The sequence below is a fragment of the Gossypium raimondii genome, chromosome 2 (genome assembly GCF_025698545.1).
Source record: "Gossypium raimondii isolate GPD5lz chromosome 2, ASM2569854v1, whole genome shotgun sequence".
Lineage (NCBI taxonomy): Eukaryota > Viridiplantae > Streptophyta > Magnoliopsida > Malvales > Malvaceae > Gossypium > Gossypium raimondii.
Genome location: NC_068566.1, coordinates 30855129 through 30880031, shown reverse-complemented (window position 1 = coordinate 30880031; position 24903 = coordinate 30855129). Strand labels below are relative to the sequence as shown.

Genomic DNA, 24903 nt, shown 5'->3' with positions numbered 1-24903 from the left:
GGGGTGTTCAGTCGGTTAACCGACCGGTTAACCGACCCGAAATTCTTGAAACCGAATTAACCGACCTCCCAAATTTTTAAATCATAATCAACCAATTTTTTAAAAAATTAACTGAATCAAATTTTTTCGGTTAATAAGGTCGGTTAACCGAATTAACCAAAAAATATGTGTTGATCATTTTTGGTTAAAAATTACCCGACTTACCCGACTTACCCGAATTACCCGAATTACCCGACTTACCCGAATTACCCGAATTACCCGAAAATTACCCGAATTACCCGAAAATGACCCAAATTACCCAAATTACCCGAAAATTACCCAAATTACCCGAATTACCCGAATTAAATCACTACATAATTAAAAACATTACATAAATATTTGAATCACTACATAATTAAAAATATTACATAAGTCTTTGAATCACTACATAATTAAAAATATTACATAAGTCTTGAATTAACACATAATTGAAATGTATGTTTTTAACATTCTCCATTTATATCCATTTCATCTTTCCAAAATATATCCATTTCATCTCTCCAAAATATCTCCATTTGCATTAAACCTAAAAAAACATGAGCAAAAATTTAGCATATAATAGAAATATACGCATTTAAAAAAACTCAAATAATATAAACAAACGAATAGATTATAAATTAACAAGAATAAGATAGTAGTAAGCATACCCTTCAACTCACGACATGACTCATGAATCTAGGGTAGGCTCTAATGCATTCCAAGAAATGTCTAAACATTGAATCAATTAAATAAGTAAGAGTGATATGGTAAAAAAATTGAAACTATTAAAATAAAACAATAAACATACCATTTTCAATCTTGTCAAGCTCTTGGATTTGTTCTTCAATCTTTTTTATGTCTTCTTGTGATGATGATCTTCGAATCCAATCTTGAGTACACACAAGAGCTTGTACAATTTTAGGAGTTAAAGAACTCCTATATTGATCAAGCACACATCCTCTGGTACTAAATGCAGACTCAAGCAAACAGCAGTAGAAACCGGTATAGCTAACACATCTCTGCAATTTTGAAAGAGTGGAAATCTAGGGTGTTCACTTTCCACCACAATAAAATATCAAAATCTTCAACAAATTCTTCATTAGCCTCAGCTAGATATTTATCCAACTCAGATGTTTTATCCTCACCACAAATTTCCAACTCACGCTTTTTATACAAAGCTTGCATTCGCCTTTTCATTTTTTGTTGTGGTTCACCAATAGAAACATGTGTTGACACACTCGATTGGCTACAAGTACCATGAAGTGGAGGCTTATACTCATCAAACAATTCATACAAAGATTCCTTCAACTTTTGCATCATTTCACAAGCTTTTTCAGAACTAGACATTTCACTAAGTGCAAATTCAAGATACTTTAGTTTTTGTCTAGAATCTAAAACACAAGCAACAAACATAAGCAAATTCATCTTATCAATATCACCCCAATACTTATCATACTTCTCTTTCATCTTGATGGCCATAACATTGAAATCAATATTACTATTTAACTGAGCATCTCGTAAAAGAATATCAATTTCAGAAAGCTCATCAAAAAAATTATTGGACGTGACATATGAAGTGCCAGATATATGCAAAGTGACTTCATAAAAGTGTTCCAAGAAATCCCTCAAGTTTCTAACATTATCCCAATCATCCACACTAGGTCAACCCTCTCCCTTTCAAGTTCAAATTTCTAAAATTTGTATCTTGCTCCTCAAATCTCTCAAAAGCTCTCTCAAAGTTCGAAAGCGGTGTCTAACATTAAGTAGGTCGAGTTCCACCTAGTACAAACATCAAGACACAACATCTTCTTGCACTCTATCTTTTCCACCACAACACACTCCTTAAACTTTTGTAATCTAGTGGAGATTGTCTCACATGTCTAATGACCCCCTAACACGTTCAATGATTTATTCATTTCCTTTAAGCCTTCAACAATAATCAAATTCACAATGTGTGCCATGCATCTCATATGAAGATATTTACCATTTTGAACTAAGCCCCCCCGAGGTTAAATTTCTTTCTCAAATAACCAATAGCAACATCATTTGAACTTGCATTATCAACAAGAATAAAGAAACAACTTATCAATCCTCAATTCAACAAGCATTTCTCAATCACCATCCCAATGGACTCACCCTTATGACTAGAAATTGGACAAAAGTTTAAAATCTTTTTATTCAATTTCCAATCGTTATCAATAAAGTGAGCAGTGATAAACAAATAATTAACTCTTTGCAAAGATGTCCATGTGTCAGTAGTTAAGCAAATTCTAGAACAAGAACTTCTCAAAAGTTGTTTTATCTTGACCCTTTCATCTAGATACAATTGATAAACATCCCTAGTCATAGTAGTTCGTGAAGGAATATGAAACCTAGGACATGCCACAAACATAAATTTCTTAAAACCTTCACTTTCAACAAACTTGAAAGGTAATTCATCAATCAGAATCATTTGTGCTAATCCTTTCCTACATGCTTCTTGATCAAATCTCCAAGTTGAAAGATTCCTTTCCCCCCCCTTCAATTCCCTTTCTAGGTAAAACTAGTTGTCCTTGACTAGTGTCAACAACATTACTAGGATTTTTCTTACATGAACCAATATGATATTTCAATGACCCCGTACCATTTTTTTTCATATCACAACAAAATTCCTTTTCACAATAATTACATTTAGCCTTACTTGCACCCTCACTATTAATAAATTTAGTGAAGTGAGACCAAACTTCGACCTTTGAGGAGGGCTTTTCTTTTCCGGTAGTCCCTTTGTTTGGATTGAAGCTCCAACTCCGAATTTTCGAATCTATCAAGTAGGAGGTGTAACACTACCCCAATAGATGTTGGTTCGGTTGACATTCGCAAGAAAAAAGTATATAATAAATTAAAATAATACGACAAACTTGGGGTCAAGGACAATATTATTTACAAAATCCGAAACTTAATTAAATTGATGCAATATGGAACTTAATCAACTTAATCAATTAAATTAGTTGATCATTATGGAACACATGCATTTGCACCTTCGAATTCAACTTAATCAATTAAATTAGTTGATAAAGCCCAAGCAAAGTCGACTAATTAAATAAATATGCTTTTGCATCATTGGGTGGAGAAAATTGTAGTTAGCAATAAAATTATTGTTGTTTTGCCGTAAAGAAAATGATCATCAATGTGAACGATTCATGTAAGATTCAATTTGATAATTGAATGAAATTGAATTAAGGTATGAAAAATAATCTTATATGAAAAATAATCTTATACTGATGAATTAAGGTATTTAGTTTGAACGGTTCAATTTGATAATCTTATATGATATTTCAATTTATGTTCAATTTATGTAATGACAATGAACCCGATATTCATTTGATAATTAAGATGTTTATTATTCTAAATAATAACATATACAATGAATCATAAATAATAACAATTTTAATTTTAAATATTTTAAGATTCAAATGTTAGCATTTAATTATTTAATTATTTAATTAACAATATAGGATTTTGTTATTTAATTAATGCAATATAAAATTATCATTAATTACAAATAAAAAAGTAATTAAACAACGACAAAGGTTAACTATAAAGATGAAAGAAAAATTAAGACAATAGTATACAATGAAAAAATTAAGACAATAGTATACAACGACATAGTTTTTCAACTAATAAATATTTAACAATGAAAAACATTAACTTAAAATAATAGTTAATAAATAAAGTAAGGCAACATTTTATTTTGTCAGTGAGAGATAGTTATAAGATAGTTATCAACAAGCTTTTGGAGTTCAAGCCTTCAAGGAAATCAACAGAGAAAATCAACATTTTTTTTGAAAATAATAATGAAAGAAAAGCACAAAAAGTAAGAAGACATTATTACTAACATAAAAGTAAGCAAAACCCATAAATAAAAAGAAAAACCCATAAAAGTAAGCTGAAAGCACAAATGTCAAGCAGTAAGGAGAAATGGACAGCAACATGGTGTAAAATTAGAAGACAACAAACCTGGGTCTGGGTGTTGGTGTGGTGGAAGAGAAATGGACAGCAAAAAGGTGTGAAAATGGTGGGTTTTCTCGATTCAACTGAGATTGAGAATATTAGGGATTTAGGGGTGTTAGTGAAATTGTGAAAGTCGGCTGGTCACTGCTGTGGTAGTGTGCTGAGTGCTGAAAAAAAGTTTGGTTCTTAGAGGAGAGAAAATAAATTGGGCCAAATTTAATTTGACCTGGTTGAGGCCCATGGTAATAAGGGTCCAAATTTTTTTTTAAAGCTTACCCTGCAATATTCGGTTAATCAATTTTTTTGCTAACCAACCGGTTTGAATCGAATTAACTGCATTCCGAAAAATTAAAAAAAAAGTACCCGACCCCCGACCAAAAAAATTCGGTTAACCGACCGCTTAACCGAATTCGGTCGGTTAACCGAATTTTTTCGGTTTTAACCGAATTATGCACACCCCTACATAGCCATGCCCGGGTTAAGCACCGACATTGTAATCGGAACAACACCACGATATCAGAAGTTTGCAAGCTGTTCAAAATAACACTATGTCACCCCAAAGTGAACAGAGTATTGGAGGCAAAACAAAAAAAAAACTTCCCCAGGGCAATGACGTTCTCTTGGGCCCATCGTGGTTTTGCCTATTGAAGACAATATTCTTTCTCTCTGAGTTTTTGGATCCAATCTCAATTGAAGAGGAATGTTCAAAGTTATCTATCATGGTCAAATGTGCCAAAAGCAAATGATGCGAGCTCACAAAAAAAAAGGTTCACCCTAGAGAATTCCATGAGAAGGACCTGGTATTGAAGAAGATCATTCCCATATAAAAAGAACTTCATACTAAGCTGGAAAAGACCTTATGTGGAAGGTTTTATCTGGAAAAGCATCAATCTTGATCGGAAGGGATAACAAGGACATAACTAATCCTATGAGTTCATATTCAATAAAAAAATGTTTAAAAAAGAGAGAGAGAAAAAAGAAGGAAAAAGAGAAAAAATAGAAAGAAGAAGAAGAAAAGAAAAAGAAAAAGAAAAGGAGAGGCCAAGGTGAAAACCCGCAAAGGGCGCCTTGAGACCAAAAGGGATTTGAGTTGAAAACCCGAAAAGGGCGGCTCAAATTTTGGATTAAATTGGGGCATGAGGTGATCAGAACAGCTCAAATTTTGATCAGATCGGGGCATGTGGTTATCTTGCTATACCTGAATCAATAGGAAAGGGTAGGTAACATCTTGGGGCATCGACAAAGTCCTGTAGATCTCCTAAACAAATGTCAAATTCAGAAAGGCCTTCAGAAAATTTGTACAGAGAAGTTCAAGCTGCGATATTTGGGGCACCTAACCTTCATACTTTATATATTGAATTTGTTGTTCTTGGAATACTTCTTTCTTTTTCTTGGAATACTTCTTTCTTTTTCAAGATACGTGTTCCAATCAATTCCTCTTATTCTTGCTATCATTGATAACTTATTTCGAGCTATGCTCCCGAATCAATTCTATTTTATCCATCGTTATGATCTTTTGTAAGCATGTTGCATTGGAATAATGATTAATGGACTAATAATACTTTCACAATGGAAGTTTTGCATATTACTCTAGAAGTTTCTAAATAATATAGGAACCTGAAACAGGACTATTGTTTAGAAAATACCGTGTTTAAAGGTTGAAATATCTAAAAAGGAAGAGTCTAAGTTAAGGTTATCCTTTCGGATTTTGTTGTCCAAACATTGATTGAACAAAATGACAAGATGTCGTGTTGATGATAAAGCTTCAATGAACAAACAAGCAAGGATCACCGAGTGATAAGAAGAGGGTTTTTTTTCGGAGAAGAAAATTTTGCAATTGTACATAAACATTTGGTGTGACACCCTGGGAATGGTGTAGGAGACCAAGGAGATTCAGATCATGTATCCCTAAATTACAGTGGGAGAGGATTGAAAAAGAGCCAGATATTATACTCAGTGGGAGGAAAATGGTTCAAATTTTTTGTCCCAGAATTATAGTGGATTGAACACAGAATTACAGTAGATTGGACTTTGAAGATTACAGTAGGGGCAATCTGGTTAAGTAAGATATGAGTATTACCAACCGGACAAGATAGCATTCTGACGTGTTGGCAATAAAGCCTTATTGAACAATGGGCAATAACAACTCAAACATTAAGGGGTCATTTTCATGACATTTTACATTCGTGCATACACGTCTAGTTAGGAGCATTTGATTCATTTTTTTATCATGACATCCTAATCATTAGGCATAATTAGGTTCATTATACAGGTCATGTTCTCCATAGAACAGATTGGTGGAGCCATTAGTCCTATCTCCCTGATCAGCAGTGGAGTAGATTGAAGATTGTAGATTCTGTCTCCCTAAGCAGTAGTGAAGCAGATTGAAGATGGTGAATCTTATCTTCCCGAGATAGTGGAGAAACAGATTTAAGCCATAAATCTTATCTCCCTAAGCAGCAGTGGAGTAGGTTGAAGATTGCAGATTCTGTCTCCCTAAGAAGTAGTGAAACAGATCGAAGATGGTGAATCTTATCTTCCCAAGTTAGTGGAGAAGTAGATTTAAACCACCAGTCCTATCTCCCTAAGCAGTAGTGGAGTAGGTTGAAGATTGCAGATCCTGTCTCCCTAAGTAGTAGTGGAGCAGATCAAAGACGGCTAATCTTATCTTCCCAATGTAGTAGGGAAGCAGATTTAAACCACCAGTCCTATCTCCCTAAGTAGTAGTGGAGTAGGTCGAAGATTGTAAATCCTGTCTCCCTAAGCAGTAGTGGAGCAGATCGAAGATAGCGAATTTTACTTCCCTAGCGGTGCAGTGGAATAGATTGAAGCTACAATGACGAATCTGGCTTCCTCGATATTGCAATTAAAAGATTGAGGCCTCAACGACAAATCTTATTTCCCTGGTGGTGCAGTAGAGCAGATTGAAGCTACAACTGCAAATCTTGCTTCCCTGACATTGCAATTAAAAAATTTGAGGCCACAACGGCGAATCTTACTTCCCAGGCGGTGCAGTGGAACAGATTGAAGCTACAACGACAAATCTTGCTTCCCCGACATTGCAATTAAGAGATTGAGGCCACAACGGCGAATCTTACTTCCCAGGCGGTGTAGTGGAACAGATTGAAGCTACAACGGCAAATCTCGCTTCCTCGACATTGCAATTAAAAAAATTGAAGCCACAACGATGAATCTTACTTCTCTGGCGGTGTAGTGGAATAGATTGAAGCTACAATGGTGAATCTTGCTCCCCTAACATTGCAATTAAAAAGATTGAGGCCACAACGGCGAATCTTACTTCCCTGGCGGTGCAGTGGAACAGATTGAAGCTACAATGGCAAATCTCGCTTCCCCGACATTGCAATTAAAAGATTGAGGCCACAACGGCGAATCTTACTTCTCAGGCGGTGCAGTGGAACAGATTGAAGCTACAACGGCGAATCTCGCTTCCCCGACATTGCAATTAAAAGATTGAGGCCACGAATAGATTGAAGCTACAATGGCGAATTTTTCTTACTCGACATTGCAGTTAAATAGATTGAAGTTACAATAGCGAATCTTACTTCCCTGACGAACAGATCGAAAACTACAAGTCTTATCTCCCTGAAATTGCAGTAGAGCAGACTGAAGCTGCTAATCCTATACCTCTGAAGTTGTAGAAGGTCAGATTCAATTTTCCATGACAAGTCTTATCTCCCTGAAGTTGCAGTGGAGTAGACTAAAATCATAAACCAAGTCAGATCTCTCTGAAGTGCAGTAAAGTGGATCGAAGGAACAAGGCATAGTGGACTGAAATAAAGCCACTTGAAGAAGAGAAGCATCAAAAGAAGTCAAGACTCGGCGAGACCGGGCAAAATTGGTCTTTCAAAGTCTTTGCTCTATTCTCGTTACACGACAACGAGCAAAGAGGGGCAGCTGTACAAGCCCAATTTTCTCGGGCCCACTACCCAAAATGTCAGGCCCAAAACCCTAGCCCAAATGCCAAACCCAAAATAGGCCCAAACCTAAATCTAACCCTAGTAGCCCACTAAGCCCAAAACATTTCAAAAAAAAAATGAAACCCTAGCCTACTGCCTAACCCTAGCCGCCTCTTGACCCTCTCTGCTATCACCATGTTGTCACATCATCAACGCAAGTGGTGCACCTACCCTCTGCCACCGCCGCACCTGCTCCACCTGCAAGAGAAAGAAGAACACGTAAGCAGAAATAGAAAGAAGAAACAAAAACAGAATCGACTATAAATAGCCCAAAAACAAATTGTAATGGGGTTCTTTTAAAAAAAACAAAGAGATGATGAAAAAATAAAAAGTTTTCAAAGGTTTTTTTCCTTCATTTTCGATTCGTACTCTTTTCTTTATCCATTTTATTTATTTATTTATTTTATCATTTTTTAATGCAATAAATAAGAGTAAAAAAGAGAAAAACTTACCTGGCCTTTTGTTTCGCCGTCGGATCGAAACATCCACTGCATTTTTACGGTAATCGGCGGGTTTTCAGTGTGTACTAGCCTCAAAATCGAGCTCTACTCGAGAAGAGGAGCAAGAGGGGTAGTTTTGGCTTTTTTGGCCACCGCAGACGGTGGCGCCGGCCGACGACCGGACTCCTGGCCGAATTTTTGGGAGGGAGAGAGGATTTGAGAGAGTCTTTTTGAGTTTTTTTTAGGAAGAAAGAAAATGAAATGTTTTGAAAAAATTTTGGTTTAAATAGGGAAGCAAAATGGCGCCGTTTTGCTCAACCCTTTAAAACCCCAAAACAACGTCGTTTTGGGAAGGCCGACCCGATCCGACCTGCTCCAATAAAGGGATCCGCATGTTTTCTTTAAAAGGGATATTTGTGCGCGTGGTCCCTTCGATTCTGTAGGGTGTTGCAATTTGGCCATTTTTTTCTCTCTTTTCTTTTATTTTAATTTAGCCGTATAATTTTATTTTTATTTCATTTTGGTCCATTGCAGCGCTTCGCTTTGGGGGGATTGGGTTTATTTCTTTTTTGGCCCTTTTCTTTTCACGCGCGTTATGATTCAGTCCTTTTCCCTACTTTTCATTTTTGATTTCGGCTCTAAAGTTTTGTTTAATTTCGATTTAGTCTTCTGCTTGATATTTTAGCTATTTATTAATAGATGGATCATTTTAATATATTATTACTATTATATTACATCATTTATATTATTATTATTATTATTATTATTATTTACTTATACTTTTAAAACTTCAAATTTTGCCATTCATATATATATATGTATATATTTTATAATATGTATACATTATTTTATATATATATATATGTATTTATACATATTCTATAATTTATGTACATACCTATATATATTTAATTTTCATAAATATATATATATACACGCATGTTTATACCTTCTTTATCATATCTTATAATATATATATACATACTTACTTATATTTCTATACTTCATAACTTTGAATATATATACACATATATTCTTCTTGTTTTATAATTTTATGTATATACATACATATAGATTCTTTTTATTTTTTATTTCCGTTATGGTTCGTTGTTTCGATGCGGTGTTTGTTTTATTTATTTATTTATGCCCATTTTTATTCAAATAATGTATTTACTTATTCTCTTGCATGATTAATTCGTCTTATATATTTTATTTATTGACGTTTGCGTTATTTACGCTTGTATCATCGCATTTATCATTGTTTTGTTATACATATTAACACCATAATTTCAAAAGAAAATTTTTTTAAATAAGGCAATGTTTTGGGTTTGGAAATTCGAGAAAACGTGCCATAATGTGGTGGGTTTCAATTTTTCTCGTTCGACCAAATAGCCAAATATCCTTTTAAAAATTTCAAAATAAGACAATATTTTGCGTTTGGAAATTTGAGAAAACGTGCCTTAATGTGCTGGGTTTCGATCTTTCTCGTTCGACCAAATAACCAAATATCCTTTTAAAAATTTTAAAATAAGGCAATGTTTTGCGTTTGGAAATTCGAGAAAACGTGCCCTAATGTGCTGGGTTTCGATTTTTCTCGCTCGACCAAATAGCTAAATATCCTTTCAAAAATTTCAAAATAAGGCAATGTTTTGCGTTTGGAAATTCGAGAAAACTTGCTCTAATGCGCTGGGTTTCGATTTCTCGTTGGACCAAATAGCCGAATATCCTCTTAAATCTTAATCCATGTCGTTCGAATTTTTTAAGGATCGTATTTTAAATCTCTTTAAAGTTTTCAATTTTCGACATTAAGACATTAACTAATCAACTAGGTACCATTTTTTGGGCGTTACGAGGGTGTTAATCCTTCCTTGTACGTAACCGACTCCTGAACCCGTTTTTTTGAATTTCGTGGACTAAAATCGTTGTTTTAATAAAATCAAATCGTTTATTAAAAACAACCACTTTTTGAGGTGATCCAATCACACCTTATTAAAAAGGATTGGTGGCGACTCCCGTTTTTTTCGTTTTCGATTTAAAATCCAAGTCGACCCGTTTTATCAAAAAATTGGTGTCAACAATGATGTTTTCATGTGTTTAAATTTTGTTTTACTAACAATTTAATCTGTTTTTTATTTTAATATTATACATATTTCACGTGTTATTATTAATTAGTTTCAAACCATATATTTTGTTATTTAAAGTATATTATTTTTGATAAATATAGTATGTTATTTTTAAACACACATATTTCTTCTAAATACGTGATTTTCATACGCATATGCATACGTGTATGATAAAGTTTCTAATAAATAATAACAAAATATAATTAGTTTTTATTTAAAATTAGAGTAAACTATCATGTTAGTCACTCTAAATATGAATCATTTATATTTTGGTCACTCAATTTCTTTTATTAATTTGATCACTCAAAATAAAAATTATTGTTTAACGATAAAGTGATGAATTTAATTAATTTAATTTTTAAGTGATAGAAATGATTGTTATTTAAAATGACTAACCTTGTAGTTTACCCTTAAAATTAACCCTGTAGTAGGTAGGTGGGTATTCCGATAAGGACGTGTATTTTACAGGTGAGTGTGCTTTACAGTTAAAAAGAAAAAAAAGTAAAATTCCAACCTTTAAACATGCCTTATTCAGCTGTATTGCGTGATTAAACAAAAGATTCTTATTGTCTGGAAAAAAACACAAAAGATTCTTATTGTCCGGAAAAAAACACAAAAGATTCGTCTGTTGTTAAGTCAAATTCATTATTAGTTCCATATAAAGTTACAAGTTTTCATGTATATTTCCTCCTTTCTCCCACTTTCTTCTATCTTCTTAATCGTCGCTGTTGCTTCTTCATCTCTCAACTGTCAATTAACTCTGCAAGTGAATGCTTAGGAATAATCATTCTTCAGGTACATATACTTTTCTTTTTGGTCAGTGCTTACCAAAATTTCAGTGGGTCTGAGCTAATTTTAGGGCTGAAGTTAAGTTTTTTTGCCTTGTTTAATGGGTATCGCTGATGGGTTTGCTTTTTTTTTCATTGTTAGTTTGGAGTCAAAGAAATGAAAAATGCCTGTTGTGTTCTGTTTCAAGCACAATATTGATTAGGGGGGGGGGGGATTAGGGCTTGACAATTTTATGATTTCTTTTGTTAAAGTCGTCTCTGGTGTTTTCAATTTTTGATTCACTGGCAGTGTTGGAGAGTGTTTCTTTCATATTTGGAATCAAGAATGAGGGTGTTAGGGGAATTCCCTGATTTAAATATTTTAGAACCAAAAGGTGGTGTTGTAAACGCAGTAAATAACAATCAGATGCAGAATGGAGGTTCGAATGAGGCTAGCAGCAGAGCTGGTGGTCTTTCTGGAAATTTACATGAACCCGACCTTGAGATGCATGGAAACATCCCATTGCCTCAGGAGGAAATACAACCAGGCTCAGTTGGGGATTCAGCTTGTGAGGCCAATCCTACATCGGCTACCAATGTGGTAACGAAGGCCGAATCTCACTTGGCTCAGCAGCCGATAGCTAAATTATCAAAAGATGCCGAGTCCACTAAAGAGGATTTGCCTCATGCGGCTTCTCCGAAAATGGGGTATTTTTCGAGGACCACTAGTGCTCATGAGCAGTGCAGGTACATTATACTTCTTCTTTGTTAACTACCTATTTATGTGCGTGCTTCTTGTATTTTATGTTTTCAATATTTAATGGCTTCTGGATAGCATGAATCCTCATAAGAAAATGGATCATAGCTGAGTTTTTCTATCTTGCCAAGTTTATTGTCCTAAGCATTTCACTTGGCTTGAGGCTTGTTGCCCTGTTTATGCTTTCTAAACTCATTATGTAATAATGGGATGTGCAATGTTTGGCTCCTAACTTCTGTTGCGGCATCACATCAAAAGCATCTAGTGCGATATACTACTGTCTTAGGCTATGTTGGAACAAGGGATTTCCTTTTGTAATTTTAGAATCTGATTCAAGAGTGGTGATGTTAAAGCTTCTAATGACTTCTCATTTCAATTCTTGTACTGGTATAATCAAAGCATGTTGGAATCATATTAAAAAGAGTTCGGATTTGTTAAATTCATCACACTCATTGCGAAGCAAACTTTTCTGCAGATTGGATGGTTTTTTATGCAAGTCAGTGATCACTAAGTATATGGAAAGAGTTTGGATTTGTCAAATTCATCATATGAAATTATGTTTCCCCTTGATGGAGTGAATACACTTTTGTTCAATGATTTTATAGGCATTTGTTTTCCTAGATTAGTTAGTTGATAAATGAATCTACTCCATTGTACCCAAAAAGAAGCATGTAGAGCATAAAGGTCTAGGATTAAAGGGTTGAGAAAATCTTAGTTGAGGTCATTTTATATATAGTGGCAAAGTCAACAATCTTAAATAAACCATCCGTTAGCATGTTGACCTTTTTGGCCTACAATTTGTTTTTCAAAGATTAAATATTGTTGAAAATCTATAGTTATCACATACTATTACTCATTATTATCTATATTATTCTTCAGAGTTTGTCAACAGGAGAAGGAAGAAGGTCTTATAGATCTTGGGTGCCAATGCAAAGGTGGTCTTGCAAAAGCACATCAGTCTTGCATTGTCACTTGGTTTCATACGAAAGGGTCCAACAAATGCGAGATATGCCAGTAAATTATTCAAAATTTGATTCCCTACATTAAATTACCTTATTTTTAACAGACATCGTGATTCTCTTATTGTTGTCATGCAGAGTAGTAGCTGTAAATGTGACAGCTCCGCAGCCTGAGCGCAGTGTAGGTATTCTATGCTTAAGTGAAAGGGTTAGCAATGAGTTTTATATATGTCCAAATTTATAGCTGAACACTAAAACAAAGTTGACAATTGAGTGTGTGTTGTTATTTGCCTACTATTATGCTTGCCGTATACAAATTTTAGAAAGATAGAGATGAAAGGCACGTTATACCCCCTGATTAGGTGTTCTAGCACTTTAAAAGCATTCGTAATTGATGATATTGATTTTGGTGTGAAGCAAACATGGAAACTGGTGTTGCAGCTTTCTAGTATGTTTTTTTTTTCTTTTTCGTTTATCTTTAGCATCTCATCCTCTTGTCCATATTGATTCTCAAATGTTCTTCATGGTGCAGAGGAATTACTGGGTTTGGAGGATTAATCCACGCCTTGTAGCCCTTAACCGTGAAAGGGTAAGAGCATAACTGCAGCCAGCCTACTGGGGTATTATTTTCATGAAAATACTAACTTTTTGTGTTAATTTTGCATCAAATCACTCTTTATGACAGGGTTGTTTTAGTCCGCTGTGGCTGGCACTCTCAATCCTTATTGGTGGTCTACTATTGGATATGTTAATATCCCTTACGCTCGGCGTCTCCGCACTGCCAGTCAACCTGGTAATTGGTATGTATACCTGTTTATAGTGATTACATTCTCAAAACAGTAGCTTTTATGCTTCACGATGTTGCAACTCAAGGAGATATGGTACAGTTGTTATCGTTGTCATAGGACTCGGAACCGCCCTTCGACTTGCAGTGGAATTCTACCATGAGTGGAGTACCAGGAGAGCGTTGCAGAGGGTAGAAACAAATGCAACAATTGGGTACCATACCACTCTGTAGGTAAATCTGTATATAGTAAAAGTATGATCTACAAGCCAATGACTGAAATCTTACTGTTTGGTATATCATGTTCAGTGTACTATTCTGGGAGGGCAACCCAATGTTTGTTACTGCTCAAATTTGCACACCATGATACAGTATAATGCATTCTCCTTGAATGGTTTGAGAATGTATAGTCAGTCAACTTGGTTGTGGAATTTTTATAATAGAGTAATATAATGAAATTAATTAAGGACCTTTCCCTTCAAGTCTTATTATCTCTCCAAAGCAATATGAAGGCTCAATTCAGCTCTTTGGATATATAAATAATCATTTCTAATATATATATTGGGTTAATTACACCATATATCTTCAAATTATAGGCCATGTTTTTCTCAAAATTTTATGACGTTCTAAATAGTTCTAAATAATCAGATTTTTTTGTCAAGAGGGCATTAACTCAAATAAGCATATTTAAAATGTGAATTGAATTTTAATGCTTATCGACGGGTTAGATTTGAGATAACGAAAGGATATGATATGATATGATATTGATGCTTCAAAATTTAGACTGTATCCCTCAATCGAATTTGATTAGCAATTAATGGAAAACAAGTCTTTTTTTTTTTTGCTTATATCTCAAAAAGCCCATAAAAATGCAAAAAAAAACTCAATTAAGTTTATGTATTAAATTCACACTCAATTAATCCTTTGGTGTTAACTAAGATGATCAATTAAGCCCATTCATTAACAGTTTTTGTTATTGACAGTTAAAATAAATTGATTGACCAATCAAATAGTGACATGTGATAGTTTTTGGTTTAATCTAATATTTTCTCATAAAAATGATTGAAAAATAAAAAATAAAAAAACCTAGTTTAATCGTTTGGTTCCCAAGTCAAATGGTCTAATGACTTTCTTCGGATCAGTACCCTTGTCAATTTCGATCTAATCGGTCCAATTGATTGATCTGGTTCAATTCAGTTTTTTTATGATTTTATATAAATTTTAATACTTTTTATTGTTTTTATTATTTTTATAGAATTTTAATACATTTTTATAAAATTTTAAATATGTTTTATTAATTTTATAATTTATTAGATTTATTATATTTTTGATAGTATTTATTATTTTTTTATAATTTTTAAAAGTTTAAATCAATTTTCATATATTTTTTAATATTTAAATTTTTTAATATTTTTTATATTTTTATAATTTTTTTTCTGATTTTTATAATTTTTTAATATTTTAATAGAAAAATATTAGATTAACTCAGAAGTTACCGCATGTCACCATCTGATTGGTTCATCAATTTATTTTAACGGTCAACGTGAGTAATGACAGGAATCGTTAACGGAGGGGCTTAATTGATTATTTTAGTTAATAGAAAGGACTTAATTGAGTGCGAATTTATTGCATAAACTTAATTGAATTTTTTGCATACTTTAATGATTATTTTTTGACATATAAGCTTTTTTTTTTATGAAATTGTCTTTTTAAAAAACATAAGACCATTTTTAAAGAAAAAACTCCTTATAAGTAATATAATATTTACATAAAATTAATTTGAATTGAGTAAAATATTATTATGTTAATAATAAATTTTAATTTTAAAAATATTAAAATATTGATATCTAATATTATAATATTATTTTGATAATAGACTTCAACATTAATAATATTTTAAATTTTAAATAGTATTCTTAATATTTTATTGAGAAATATTTTTTATTAATTTATTATTATTAAATATATAAATGATAATTTTAAATATTTAGTAATAATATTTTAATAGTGTAAATGAATATTTGTTTTCATTTATCCTTTTGGCTCCGGTGTTTCACTATCCAACATCATACCTATAACTTCAAATTAAGTTAATATTAAATTTATATGAGATAATATAGTCATTACTAGTTTGTCAAAAGGCAATATTTCCATAATATTTTATAATTTTTATTATGCATTTTTATTTAAAATAACATTGAAAAATGATTTTAAAAATCAAATAATTACGTGGAATCATCCAAATATAATAAAATATCAAAATTTTCTGTAAGCAATTTTCAGTCAAAGTTTAAGATTTCTTTACATAGTCCTTATATTTTTATTTTTAATAATTTAGTCTTTCTACTTTTAAATTTTAAATTTTAGATCTAATTATTAAGTTGTTAATTTTTTCTTAACTTTATTGATGCAATATTTTGAAATTTTAAAAGAAAATCTCACTTTACTACCATGTTAACAATTGAACATGTATTTTTAAATCAAAAAGCAGAGGACTAAATTCATTAAAATAAAAGTAAGAGGAATAAAGTTCATATGTACAAAGAATACAAGGACTTGGAGCACATTTTAACCTTAATTAATATATTTTGAAGTTTAGTAGTAATTTTAGAATCTAAATCTGGTTGCAATTAGTCCATATATATAGAACACTAGAAAAGCACGTGAATGAACCAAATAAAAAAGTTTCTGGTCAAATATCACAATATTATAGACAGCCGGGCGCACGAGGCAAAATAATTTTTTTCTTTTTTCTCTTTTAATAAAAACCAATAGAAAAAGCTTTAACTTTACTGAGACCATTAAAATACGAAAAGGCTTGCGCGATAAGCTAACCACTGTGCTCCTTTTCCTCAGTGCAACATTACAATGAAAAGACGTGGATGGTATTATCCAAAAAGCAAGAAGCAAAAAAAAGTGACAAAAGCGTAGGAGGGTATTTTGGTAATTGTGTAAGATCTAGTGCTCCATTGCCTGAGCCTACACTGGAAAAGGAGGAAAAAGGAGCTCAATTATTGGGTGGCTCAATTCGCCGTCCACACCGGGTTTTTTATACGCTGTGGGCGCCTCTCATCGTCTTCCTCTTGTAATGCGCTTCAGTCTCCACCAATGGTAGAGAGACACGGCCGCAAAAAGGGGCCGGACATGATCACGTGATTACTCACACATGATGTTCTTTTTTTTTTTTCACATTTACTTGGCTTTGCGGCTTTACCCTACGACGAAAGCGACCCGACGGAGCTCTCAACTGAAAATCAACTAATTTACCTTCCTAAGTAATCTAGTTGGATAGTCACTGAAGAAGAAGAAGACAATTTTACTCAGCAAAGGATGGCAGTTTTAACGATGGAAACGTTGCCTTTAGGGTTTAGGTTCAGGCCGACTGATGAGGAGCTCATCAATCATTACCTTAGATTGAAGATCAACGGTCGTCATTCCGAGGTTGGTGTCATTCCTGAAATCGATGTCTGCAAATGGGAGCCATGGGATTTGCCTGGTAGTTCTTTTTTCTCTTTTTCTTTTGCGTAAGAAAGAAATTATTGGTTTAAGTATTGTTTTGATTCTTTGATACCTTAGCCTTAGCCAAAGCGTCAGCTGAAAATTTTGCTTTATTCGCTCAATATATGAAATTAATATACATTTTATTTCATAAATTCGATTCCTACAACTTGCAATTTGAGGTAAACTTACGGTTTTTTTTTTTAAATTCCTCTCTGCGAAAAAAAGTTTTTATGTTCCAAAATTAGTTAAATTCTGAATTTTTATTGCTGGGATGGTTGAATTTAAATACAGGACTGTCGGTGATAAAATCGGACGATCCAGAGTGGTTCTTCTTTTGCCCGCTTGATAGGAAGTACCCGAACAGCCATCGTTCCAACAGAGCTACGGATAAAGGATATTGGAAAGCAACGGGTAAGGATCGAACCATTAAGTCTAAAAAGTCACTGATTGGCATGAAGAAGACTTTGGTTTTTTACAAGGGCCGTGCTCCCAAGGGCCAGCGTACTTACTGGATCATGCATGAGTACCGTCCCACTACAGAGGACCTTGATGGCACCGCCCCTGGCCAGGTTTTCCTTCTTAATTTTTAGGCTTGCTATTCTTAGTTAAGGGTTTGATTCAAATAAAAACAAGAATGACTATATGACTTGGACCCTTTTTCTTGGTGCAGAGTGCTTTTGTTCTATGTCGATTGTTTCATAAACCGGAAGAGAAGAATGATATTGTGAAGTACGATGAGGTTGAACAAACCGTATGTTCGGCTGCCATGACAAAATCTGCTCCTGATGATGATACATCATCGGATCTTCTCCAAGATACCATATCATCTGAGACACAAGCTCAGAATCCCGATACTTCCATGCGAAATGGTCAAATAACGGGTGACAGCTGCTGCAATAGTCATATGACTTCTGATGCAGAAGATCACGCAGCTGAAGAAACCTTGGTAGAAGTCAACAAGTTATCTATATTCTAGCATTGTTGCATGCATCATTGTTTTATATTGACTATACCATGACTCTTGACAAGAACTGTTTTCTTGCTTATTAACACAGAAATATCCGCTCTTGGGAAGCAATTCAGACTTGTATGAACCAAATTGTGATGAAATTGATTATAAAGTCTTCTCACCAATGAACTCACATTTTTTTGAAGATCTGCCGCCCTATATGGATTCCCCTTATGCAAGCGACTTTGGCCATGATCAAAATGGATTCCATTTCCAGGATGGGACTAGCAAACAAGATATATCTTTCCCATTGTTGGATGAGGCCTTGAATAACCGTGCTAACTTCTCTGAAGAGTCTAACAGTTGGAAAAACTTGGTTGCTGGAACCGAAATGCCCTTGTCTGGTAATGCATTCATTTCGAAGGCAATGCCACCAGAAACCTCCTATGTCAAAGAAAATGGCATATACACTGAAATGTTGCCAGTTCAGGTAAAGAGATAACTTCTAGCATTTATTTCCTTTGTATGTAGCCATTAGTTGTTTCCTGTTTGGTTTTCTAAAGCTTGAGTTTGAGTTTCTGCCTCATTTTTGCATTTGTTTTTCACTTTGAAGGCAATGAGATTTAGTTTACAGTTGGATTCTAACTTAATTTTTTATGTTTTGAAATTCTTTACCAGTATGAGTCGGACGTTGGAGGTCCTGGGTGGCCTGGTGGGTTTGTTGATGACAAGAACTCCGTGCAAATGCTAACTTCCTTAGAGTCCAGCCTTACCCAAACTGGGCCATATGATCCAGTATTCATAGGTGGACATATTGGTGGTCCTGAAAACTATTGCGTTGGCCAAGCAACTTCATCTACTAATTCTGCAATTGGTGATTTTAATAATTTGCAACAATTAACCAGTCTGAGGAATCATGTGAATAACGGTGGTGTAACTGGAATGAGGACTACAGCCTACCAGCCTCTGCAACAACCGTTAGAAGACTATGAAACTCTTGGAACTGGATTCAACTTTAGGACCCGTGGGCCTCAGGAAAAACCAAGTTTAGACAACATTTTAAATCAGGGCAATGCTCCAAGAAGACTACGCTTGCTAATGAAAATTTCTAACGGACCAATGAAAGTGTCTGCAGGCTGTTTTGATGATGGCAAATTGACAAGTGCTGGTCTCGGTGAAGAAGAAGAAGTTCAATCTACTCTAACTGAGGTAGGGTAACCAGGAATAGCTCATTTTTATATATCAGTTTACTGAACTACATTTCACATAGCAAGTTTCAATACTTTGGATGCAGGTCACAGAAGCAGAAGCTACCGGACAGACTTCTAGCTCTGATGAGTCCAAGAAAGAGAATCAGTTGTTCAAGTTCACTAGCAGCGAGGATATTGGTAAAGAACCTTGTACAAAACTGAGGCAGAGGGTTAAGGAAGATAGCAAGCCATGCAGCAGCCAAATGTGTTCCAAGGCAGAGCCCATGCATAAACGCTCAAGCTCCCTATCAGTTCTTCTGTTGGTCTTTTTCATCATTACCATCTTATTCATTCTGGTCACGGGAATATGGAGATGACACATATATCTTGACTTGATGTTGAACATGATGTAGGTAGGTTGATTTACTGTTCTGTATCTTGGTAGGCAATGCGATTAGGAACTGTAAATTATGTCTCATGTGTATGCATATGGGTAGAAGAATAGGGGAGAGTAGTGTGTAAAATAAGTTGCTCAATGACCTTTCTTTTTTTGTGTTGGCTTTTGAGGGTTGTCTTCATAAGTTTGTAGGTGTTAGTGTTCATCCTTTGATACCTTCCGCCTGTCTAAAATTCTCTTGTAGTCAACTGGTAGAACAATTTGATGATAGCATAGCATGCACATTCATCTCTGGTAAAAATGGGTTGGATCTGAGAGAGAAAATCGTAAGTATACTATTGGAGACGCTACAAACCACTCTGACAACATTTTTTGGAGTTGGGAACTGAAAATTAAAAATAAGTGAAAGCATCAAACAAAATATATTTTAAGGATTGTATTAAACATATTTTCTCTTTTTGCCATAGTATTTAAATTATAATTTATACAATGACATCTTACTTAAAAACTTTAAAACCTTACTAAAATATTTCAAACAAAAGATAAACAAATGTACACATCATATCAATCAACAATATTATATTATGAATATATAAAGCTAATATGTGATAAATTTAAGTTTTTGCGAATAAAATTGACATGGATTCAACTTCTTTTATATGCATATTTTTATTATTCTATAATAAAAATTAAAATATACTTTAATAATATAATTTATTTTATTATAAAATAACATTTTCGTAAATTTTAGTTGAAAATTGACTCGTAATTCTAAATAATAATATAAATAATTTATTTATTGAAATAAATTTATTACAATGAAGGATATATGTAATTCTTTAATAAAGATATTATGATGTAAGGAAAGTCCATTAAAAAAGATAAGGAAGGAAGAGAGGAAGATAAGGATGAGAGCAGCAGTGTCTAGATATGTGTAAGAAGAGTTAATTTGGATTCTTCTCCACGTGGAAAGCCCTCAACCCATGGGCACCCGCCCTCTGCAGCACACTGGAAACTAGAAACTGCAAAACCCCTCAATTCAATTGACTTTGTAGACCCAGTTTCCCTAAACCCTAAACCCATCAAATCACCCGTTTCTTTATTAAAATAAAATATTTTTCGACGACCCCACCAAAATTTCTCCATATATATATAATCATTTCGGGGGTGGATTGACTTCATTACTAATTGATTTGGATTTCGGTAGACTGTTGGAGAAAATGATTCTGGTGGCAAATGTGGCGGAGCTAATGGAGGAGTACATGGTGCTTTTGGCCAGAGTGCTGGAGCATTTGTTCCATGAAGCTCCTTTCCCAAGGCGTGTTCGTTTCCTTATCCTTCGTAATCTCCCTTTTGTTTCCTCCACTCCCCGTCTCCTCCCAGCCCCTGCTTAGCTCTTTTGGTACCATTTATGTAATATTGATAGGGAATTTTCAATTATTTTGTACATTCATTTTCCTTTTATTTGTATTATAAAGAATTTCAGTTGCCATTGTATTTTGCTGGATCTTTGTGAGCAATAACATAGTATTAGATTTTGGATATGATGAAAGAAGGGAAGTACCTATTTCAATTCATATTAGACGAGAGGGAAGGAAGATAAAGAAGGTGGGAATGGGTCAGGGTTATGTCACATGTGATGTGAGTTGGCTAGAAGTGTGTAGAACATCCTCGTATTTCACTCTTCATTTTTTTTTTTTTTTTATTCCAAGTTGTATAAGCCCATGGAGGAGAATTCCTAAGCCCCTTGGAAGATCATTTAATAGCTATGAATAAAGTTTTAAAAAATAGTATAACTCAAGTGATTCTATAAAATTATGCCAAACGGATACAAATCAAACCATTAGATGTCTAATCATTATTCATTATTTCGAATTTCTTGAGTCTAAGTTATTAGGACTACATGCCGTTTTTTTTTTAAACTTTTAAAAATAGATCGAATTTTAAATACTTATGGGAATTGGTCGATTTAGGTGAAACGTTTTTAGTTGGGAAAATTTATAAAAACGCTTTCAGTTGAAAGTTTTTTTTTGCGTATCACCAGTAAAATGCTTATAGCTATAAGCGTTAATGAAAAACATGTCCAGTTTGACATGTTCCCCCCTTCCCCAACGGCTATTCTAAATAGTCGTTGCCCCCTTCACGATAAAAAAAACTATGACCCCCTACTAATTTCTCACAATATTCTCTAAAAAATCTCTCAAATTTCTCTCAAATTCTTTCTTAAATTTATTACTATTATTAATATTTAAAAAAATATTTTTTATTAAAAATTAATTTCTATTCTATATAATTAGCAATAGTCGGGTCTCTAATCCGTCTTGATGACAAGCACATTTCCGTCAATCAATTGTAAATGGTAATAATAATTTTTAATAAATCTTAATTTTGTTTAATTTTCTTAATTTCATTGTTATATTTAACTTGATATTTTGTGTATTTTTTACGTAATAGGCGGAAGATCGAATTTTACAATGCCATATTCGTAATCTACGTGGTGCTCTATCACCGTTGATCGAACCATACTTGAGGGAAGTCAGTTTTTGGCATGTGGCCTTTGATGTATGTTGGACCCGAAACTCGTAAGTGCGTTGGTGGAGAGGTGGAAACTCGAGACACACACATTCCATCTCCCATACGACGAGTGTACCATCCGACGCACACATTCCATCTTCTATACGACGAGTGTACTATCACTCTGGAGGACGTGCATTTCCAGTTAGGGTTACCGGTGGATGGGTCGGTAGTTACTGGGTTTGTTCAGTTTGCTGATTGGGGAGTTGTATGTGGTGAACTTTTGGGTTCAGCTCCGGAGACGATTTATAGAGGTTGGATCGAAATGGCTTGGATACGAAAAAATTCTGCGAGGCTGGATAAAGATTCGACTAAATTTGAAAGAGAACAACATGCTCGGGCGTACATCCTTCAGATTTTCGGGGGTATACTATTGCCGGATAAGTTACGAAATCTTGTCCATCTAAGGTGGCTGTTGAAACTCGTCAATTTTAGAGGAGCAGACGAACTCAGTTGGAGGTCCGCTGTGTTGGCGACATTGTACCAAAAGATATGTCGGGCGAGACAACCAGGAAAAATCAAAATTGGTGGTTGCCTCTTACTACTACAATCATGGGCGCGGTACCGGTTTCAATTTTTATGTCATCGAGCGAACTACCCGTATACATTCCCACTCGTAACAAGATAAAATTCAGTAGATATTACCATGATAAAATTGATTTAAATTTAAATTATTATGTTAGGAAGTTATTTAAATAAGTGGAACCATGCGTTGAGTCACATGGGATTACCTACTGGGCTTTAAGATATACGACTTCTATTAAACCAACGATCGAAAGCGAATGTATGTATTTATCTAAATTTGAACTATATAATCTTAATGTAGTCAATTTCATATTTAGTAGTATATATATAATTAATGTTTTTATCACGTTAATATAGTTTGAATAGACACCATACGAGGATTTCGCAATTCGAGAAGTCATCCCTGTACAAGCCCATTTTGCCCGGCCCATTACAAACCCATCTTAAACAAACCCAAAATAACCCAAACTCAACCCACCTAAACACTGGCCCAAAACCCGAAGCCCAAATGCACCGGCCCAACTACCCAAAGCCCAACCAACCTAAATTTCCAATAGTCAACCTAGGGTTTCGGTTTTCAAACCCTAGCCTAGCCAATGCGCCAGACGTCCCTAGCTCGCCTAGCGCCATTGCCGTCTTCATAGCGCAAGTGGCCACCGCTCTCTGCCACCGTCCAAGCTGCTCACCGCAAACAAACAAAGAAAGCAGCAACAACAAGCAAAGAAAAATAAAAAAAATTGTAAAATGGCTTGATATAAAAAGTCATTCTAATCGAAAACAAAAGGGGGGAAACCGATTTGTTTTTTGTAAAAAAAGGCTTCTTTTTTTTCTTCTTCTGTAATAGTTTTCACAGAAATAAAAGCAAAAAAATCAAAGGTGATTTCGGGTTTCTCGATTTCAATCTTTCTTTTTTATTTTTATCATAGTTTTTTATTTTTTTCATTTTATTGCTTAAACGAAAATAAAAAAGAACAAAGAAACTCACCGGGAGGACTTTAAAACCCATTCGTGAGCCTCACCGACCATCGAAATACGGTGGTGGTGTGGCGGGCGGTTGGCCGCGCGACATGGGGCCTTAAATCCTCAAGTGTCGCTTTTTTAGAGAGAAAAGGCTTTTGGAATTTTTTAAAAAATTATGGCTAAAATGTTTTGTGAAGCAAAAATGGGTTTAAATACCTTGTAAAACGACGTCGTTTTTGAATTTAGGGTTCGAGACCAAACGGCGCTGTTTGGTCTCTCGACCAGCGGTGACCCGACCCGGGGAGGATCCGTGTTTTCTTAAAATGGAATATTTGTGCAATTAGTCCTTTTTATTTTATAGCGCTTTCATGGAAGTTTTTCGCATATTTGCGATTTGGCTACAAAATTTTATTTTTGGTTCATCTTAGTCCCCATCAAAGCACAGCGTTTTGGGGCTTTGGGTTATTTACTATATTGATCCCCTCTCTTTCGACGCGTCACAATTTAATCCCTTTTATTCTTTTTTATTTCGATTTTGCCCAATACTTTTTTTATTCCTATTTAGTCCATCTGTTTTATTTTTGTATTTTATTTTTTATACTCATTTATTCATTATTATATTTCTATATTATATTATTATTTTGTATTATTATTATTATTATTATCATTATTATAGTTGCTCTTACATATATACGTATATTTCTTTTATATATACATATATTTTTCTAGATATTTACACGCATACTTTTTGTACTATATATATGTATACATATACGCTTACTTATTTTTATAATTTATTTATATATGCATGTATATTATAATACTTGTACATTTCTAATTATCATAAAGAATACCTATTTTTTATACATGTCTGTATTACTTCTATTTTCATAATTTTATATATACCTATATACATATTTTTATAACTACATACACATACTTATATGTCTTTTTATATGTATATTTCCATATAATTTACATATACATACAAA

General features: G+C 34.0%; 2 protein-coding genes and 1 long non-coding RNA gene across 10 annotated transcripts; 2 read left to right on the top strand and 1 right to left on the bottom strand.

Annotated features, from left to right (window-relative positions):
• Positions 1-332: 332 nt before the first annotated feature.
• On the bottom strand, positions 333-973 carry LOC105788146 (uncharacterized). Its single transcript, XR_008190840.1, has 2 exons — positions 827-973; positions 333-565 (listed from the first exon to the last, which is right to left on the bottom strand). It is a non-coding gene; the product is annotated as an uncharacterized LOC105788146 (long non-coding RNA).
• A 10121-nt stretch (positions 974-11094) lies between these two features.
• Positions 11095-14297, top strand: LOC105788147 (uncharacterized). 6 transcript variants are annotated; one of them, XM_052627109.1, is made up of 8 exons: positions 11095-11343; positions 11626-12062; positions 12952-13086; positions 13170-13212; positions 13564-13620; positions 13717-13831; positions 13937-14045; positions 14125-14297. In XM_052627109.1, exons 2-8 carry the CDS (start codon positions 11662-11664, stop codon positions 14180-14182), a joined length of 918 nt encoding a protein of 305 aa, XP_052483069.1. In that variant the 5' UTR covers positions 11095-11343; positions 11626-11661; the 3' UTR covers positions 14183-14297. The 6 variants fall into 6 exon arrangements, with proteins under 6 accessions (XP_052483069.1, XP_052483074.1, XP_012470351.1 ...); XM_052627114.1 differs by having other exon boundaries at positions 11096-11343; positions 13937-14049; XM_012614897.2 differs by having other exon boundaries at positions 11097-11343; positions 11729-12062; positions 13919-14045.
• Positions 14298-16689: 2392 nt separating this feature from the next.
• LOC105788148 (protein NTM1-like 9) lies at positions 16690-20122 on the top strand. 3 transcript variants are annotated; one of them, XM_012614900.2, is made up of 6 exons: positions 16690-17311; positions 17608-17885; positions 17987-18262; positions 18372-18755; positions 18944-19474; positions 19560-20122. In XM_012614900.2, exons 1-6 carry the CDS (start codon positions 17146-17148, stop codon positions 19830-19832), a joined length of 1908 nt encoding a protein of 635 aa, XP_012470354.1. In that variant the 5' UTR covers positions 16690-17145; the 3' UTR covers positions 19833-20122. The 3 variants fall into 3 exon arrangements, with proteins under 3 accessions (XP_012470354.1, XP_052483061.1, XP_052483064.1); XM_052627101.1 differs by having other exon boundaries at positions 16696-17256; XM_052627104.1 differs by lacking the exon at positions 16690-17311 and adding an exon at positions 17356-17495.
• Positions 20123-24903: the final 4781 nt, after the last annotated feature.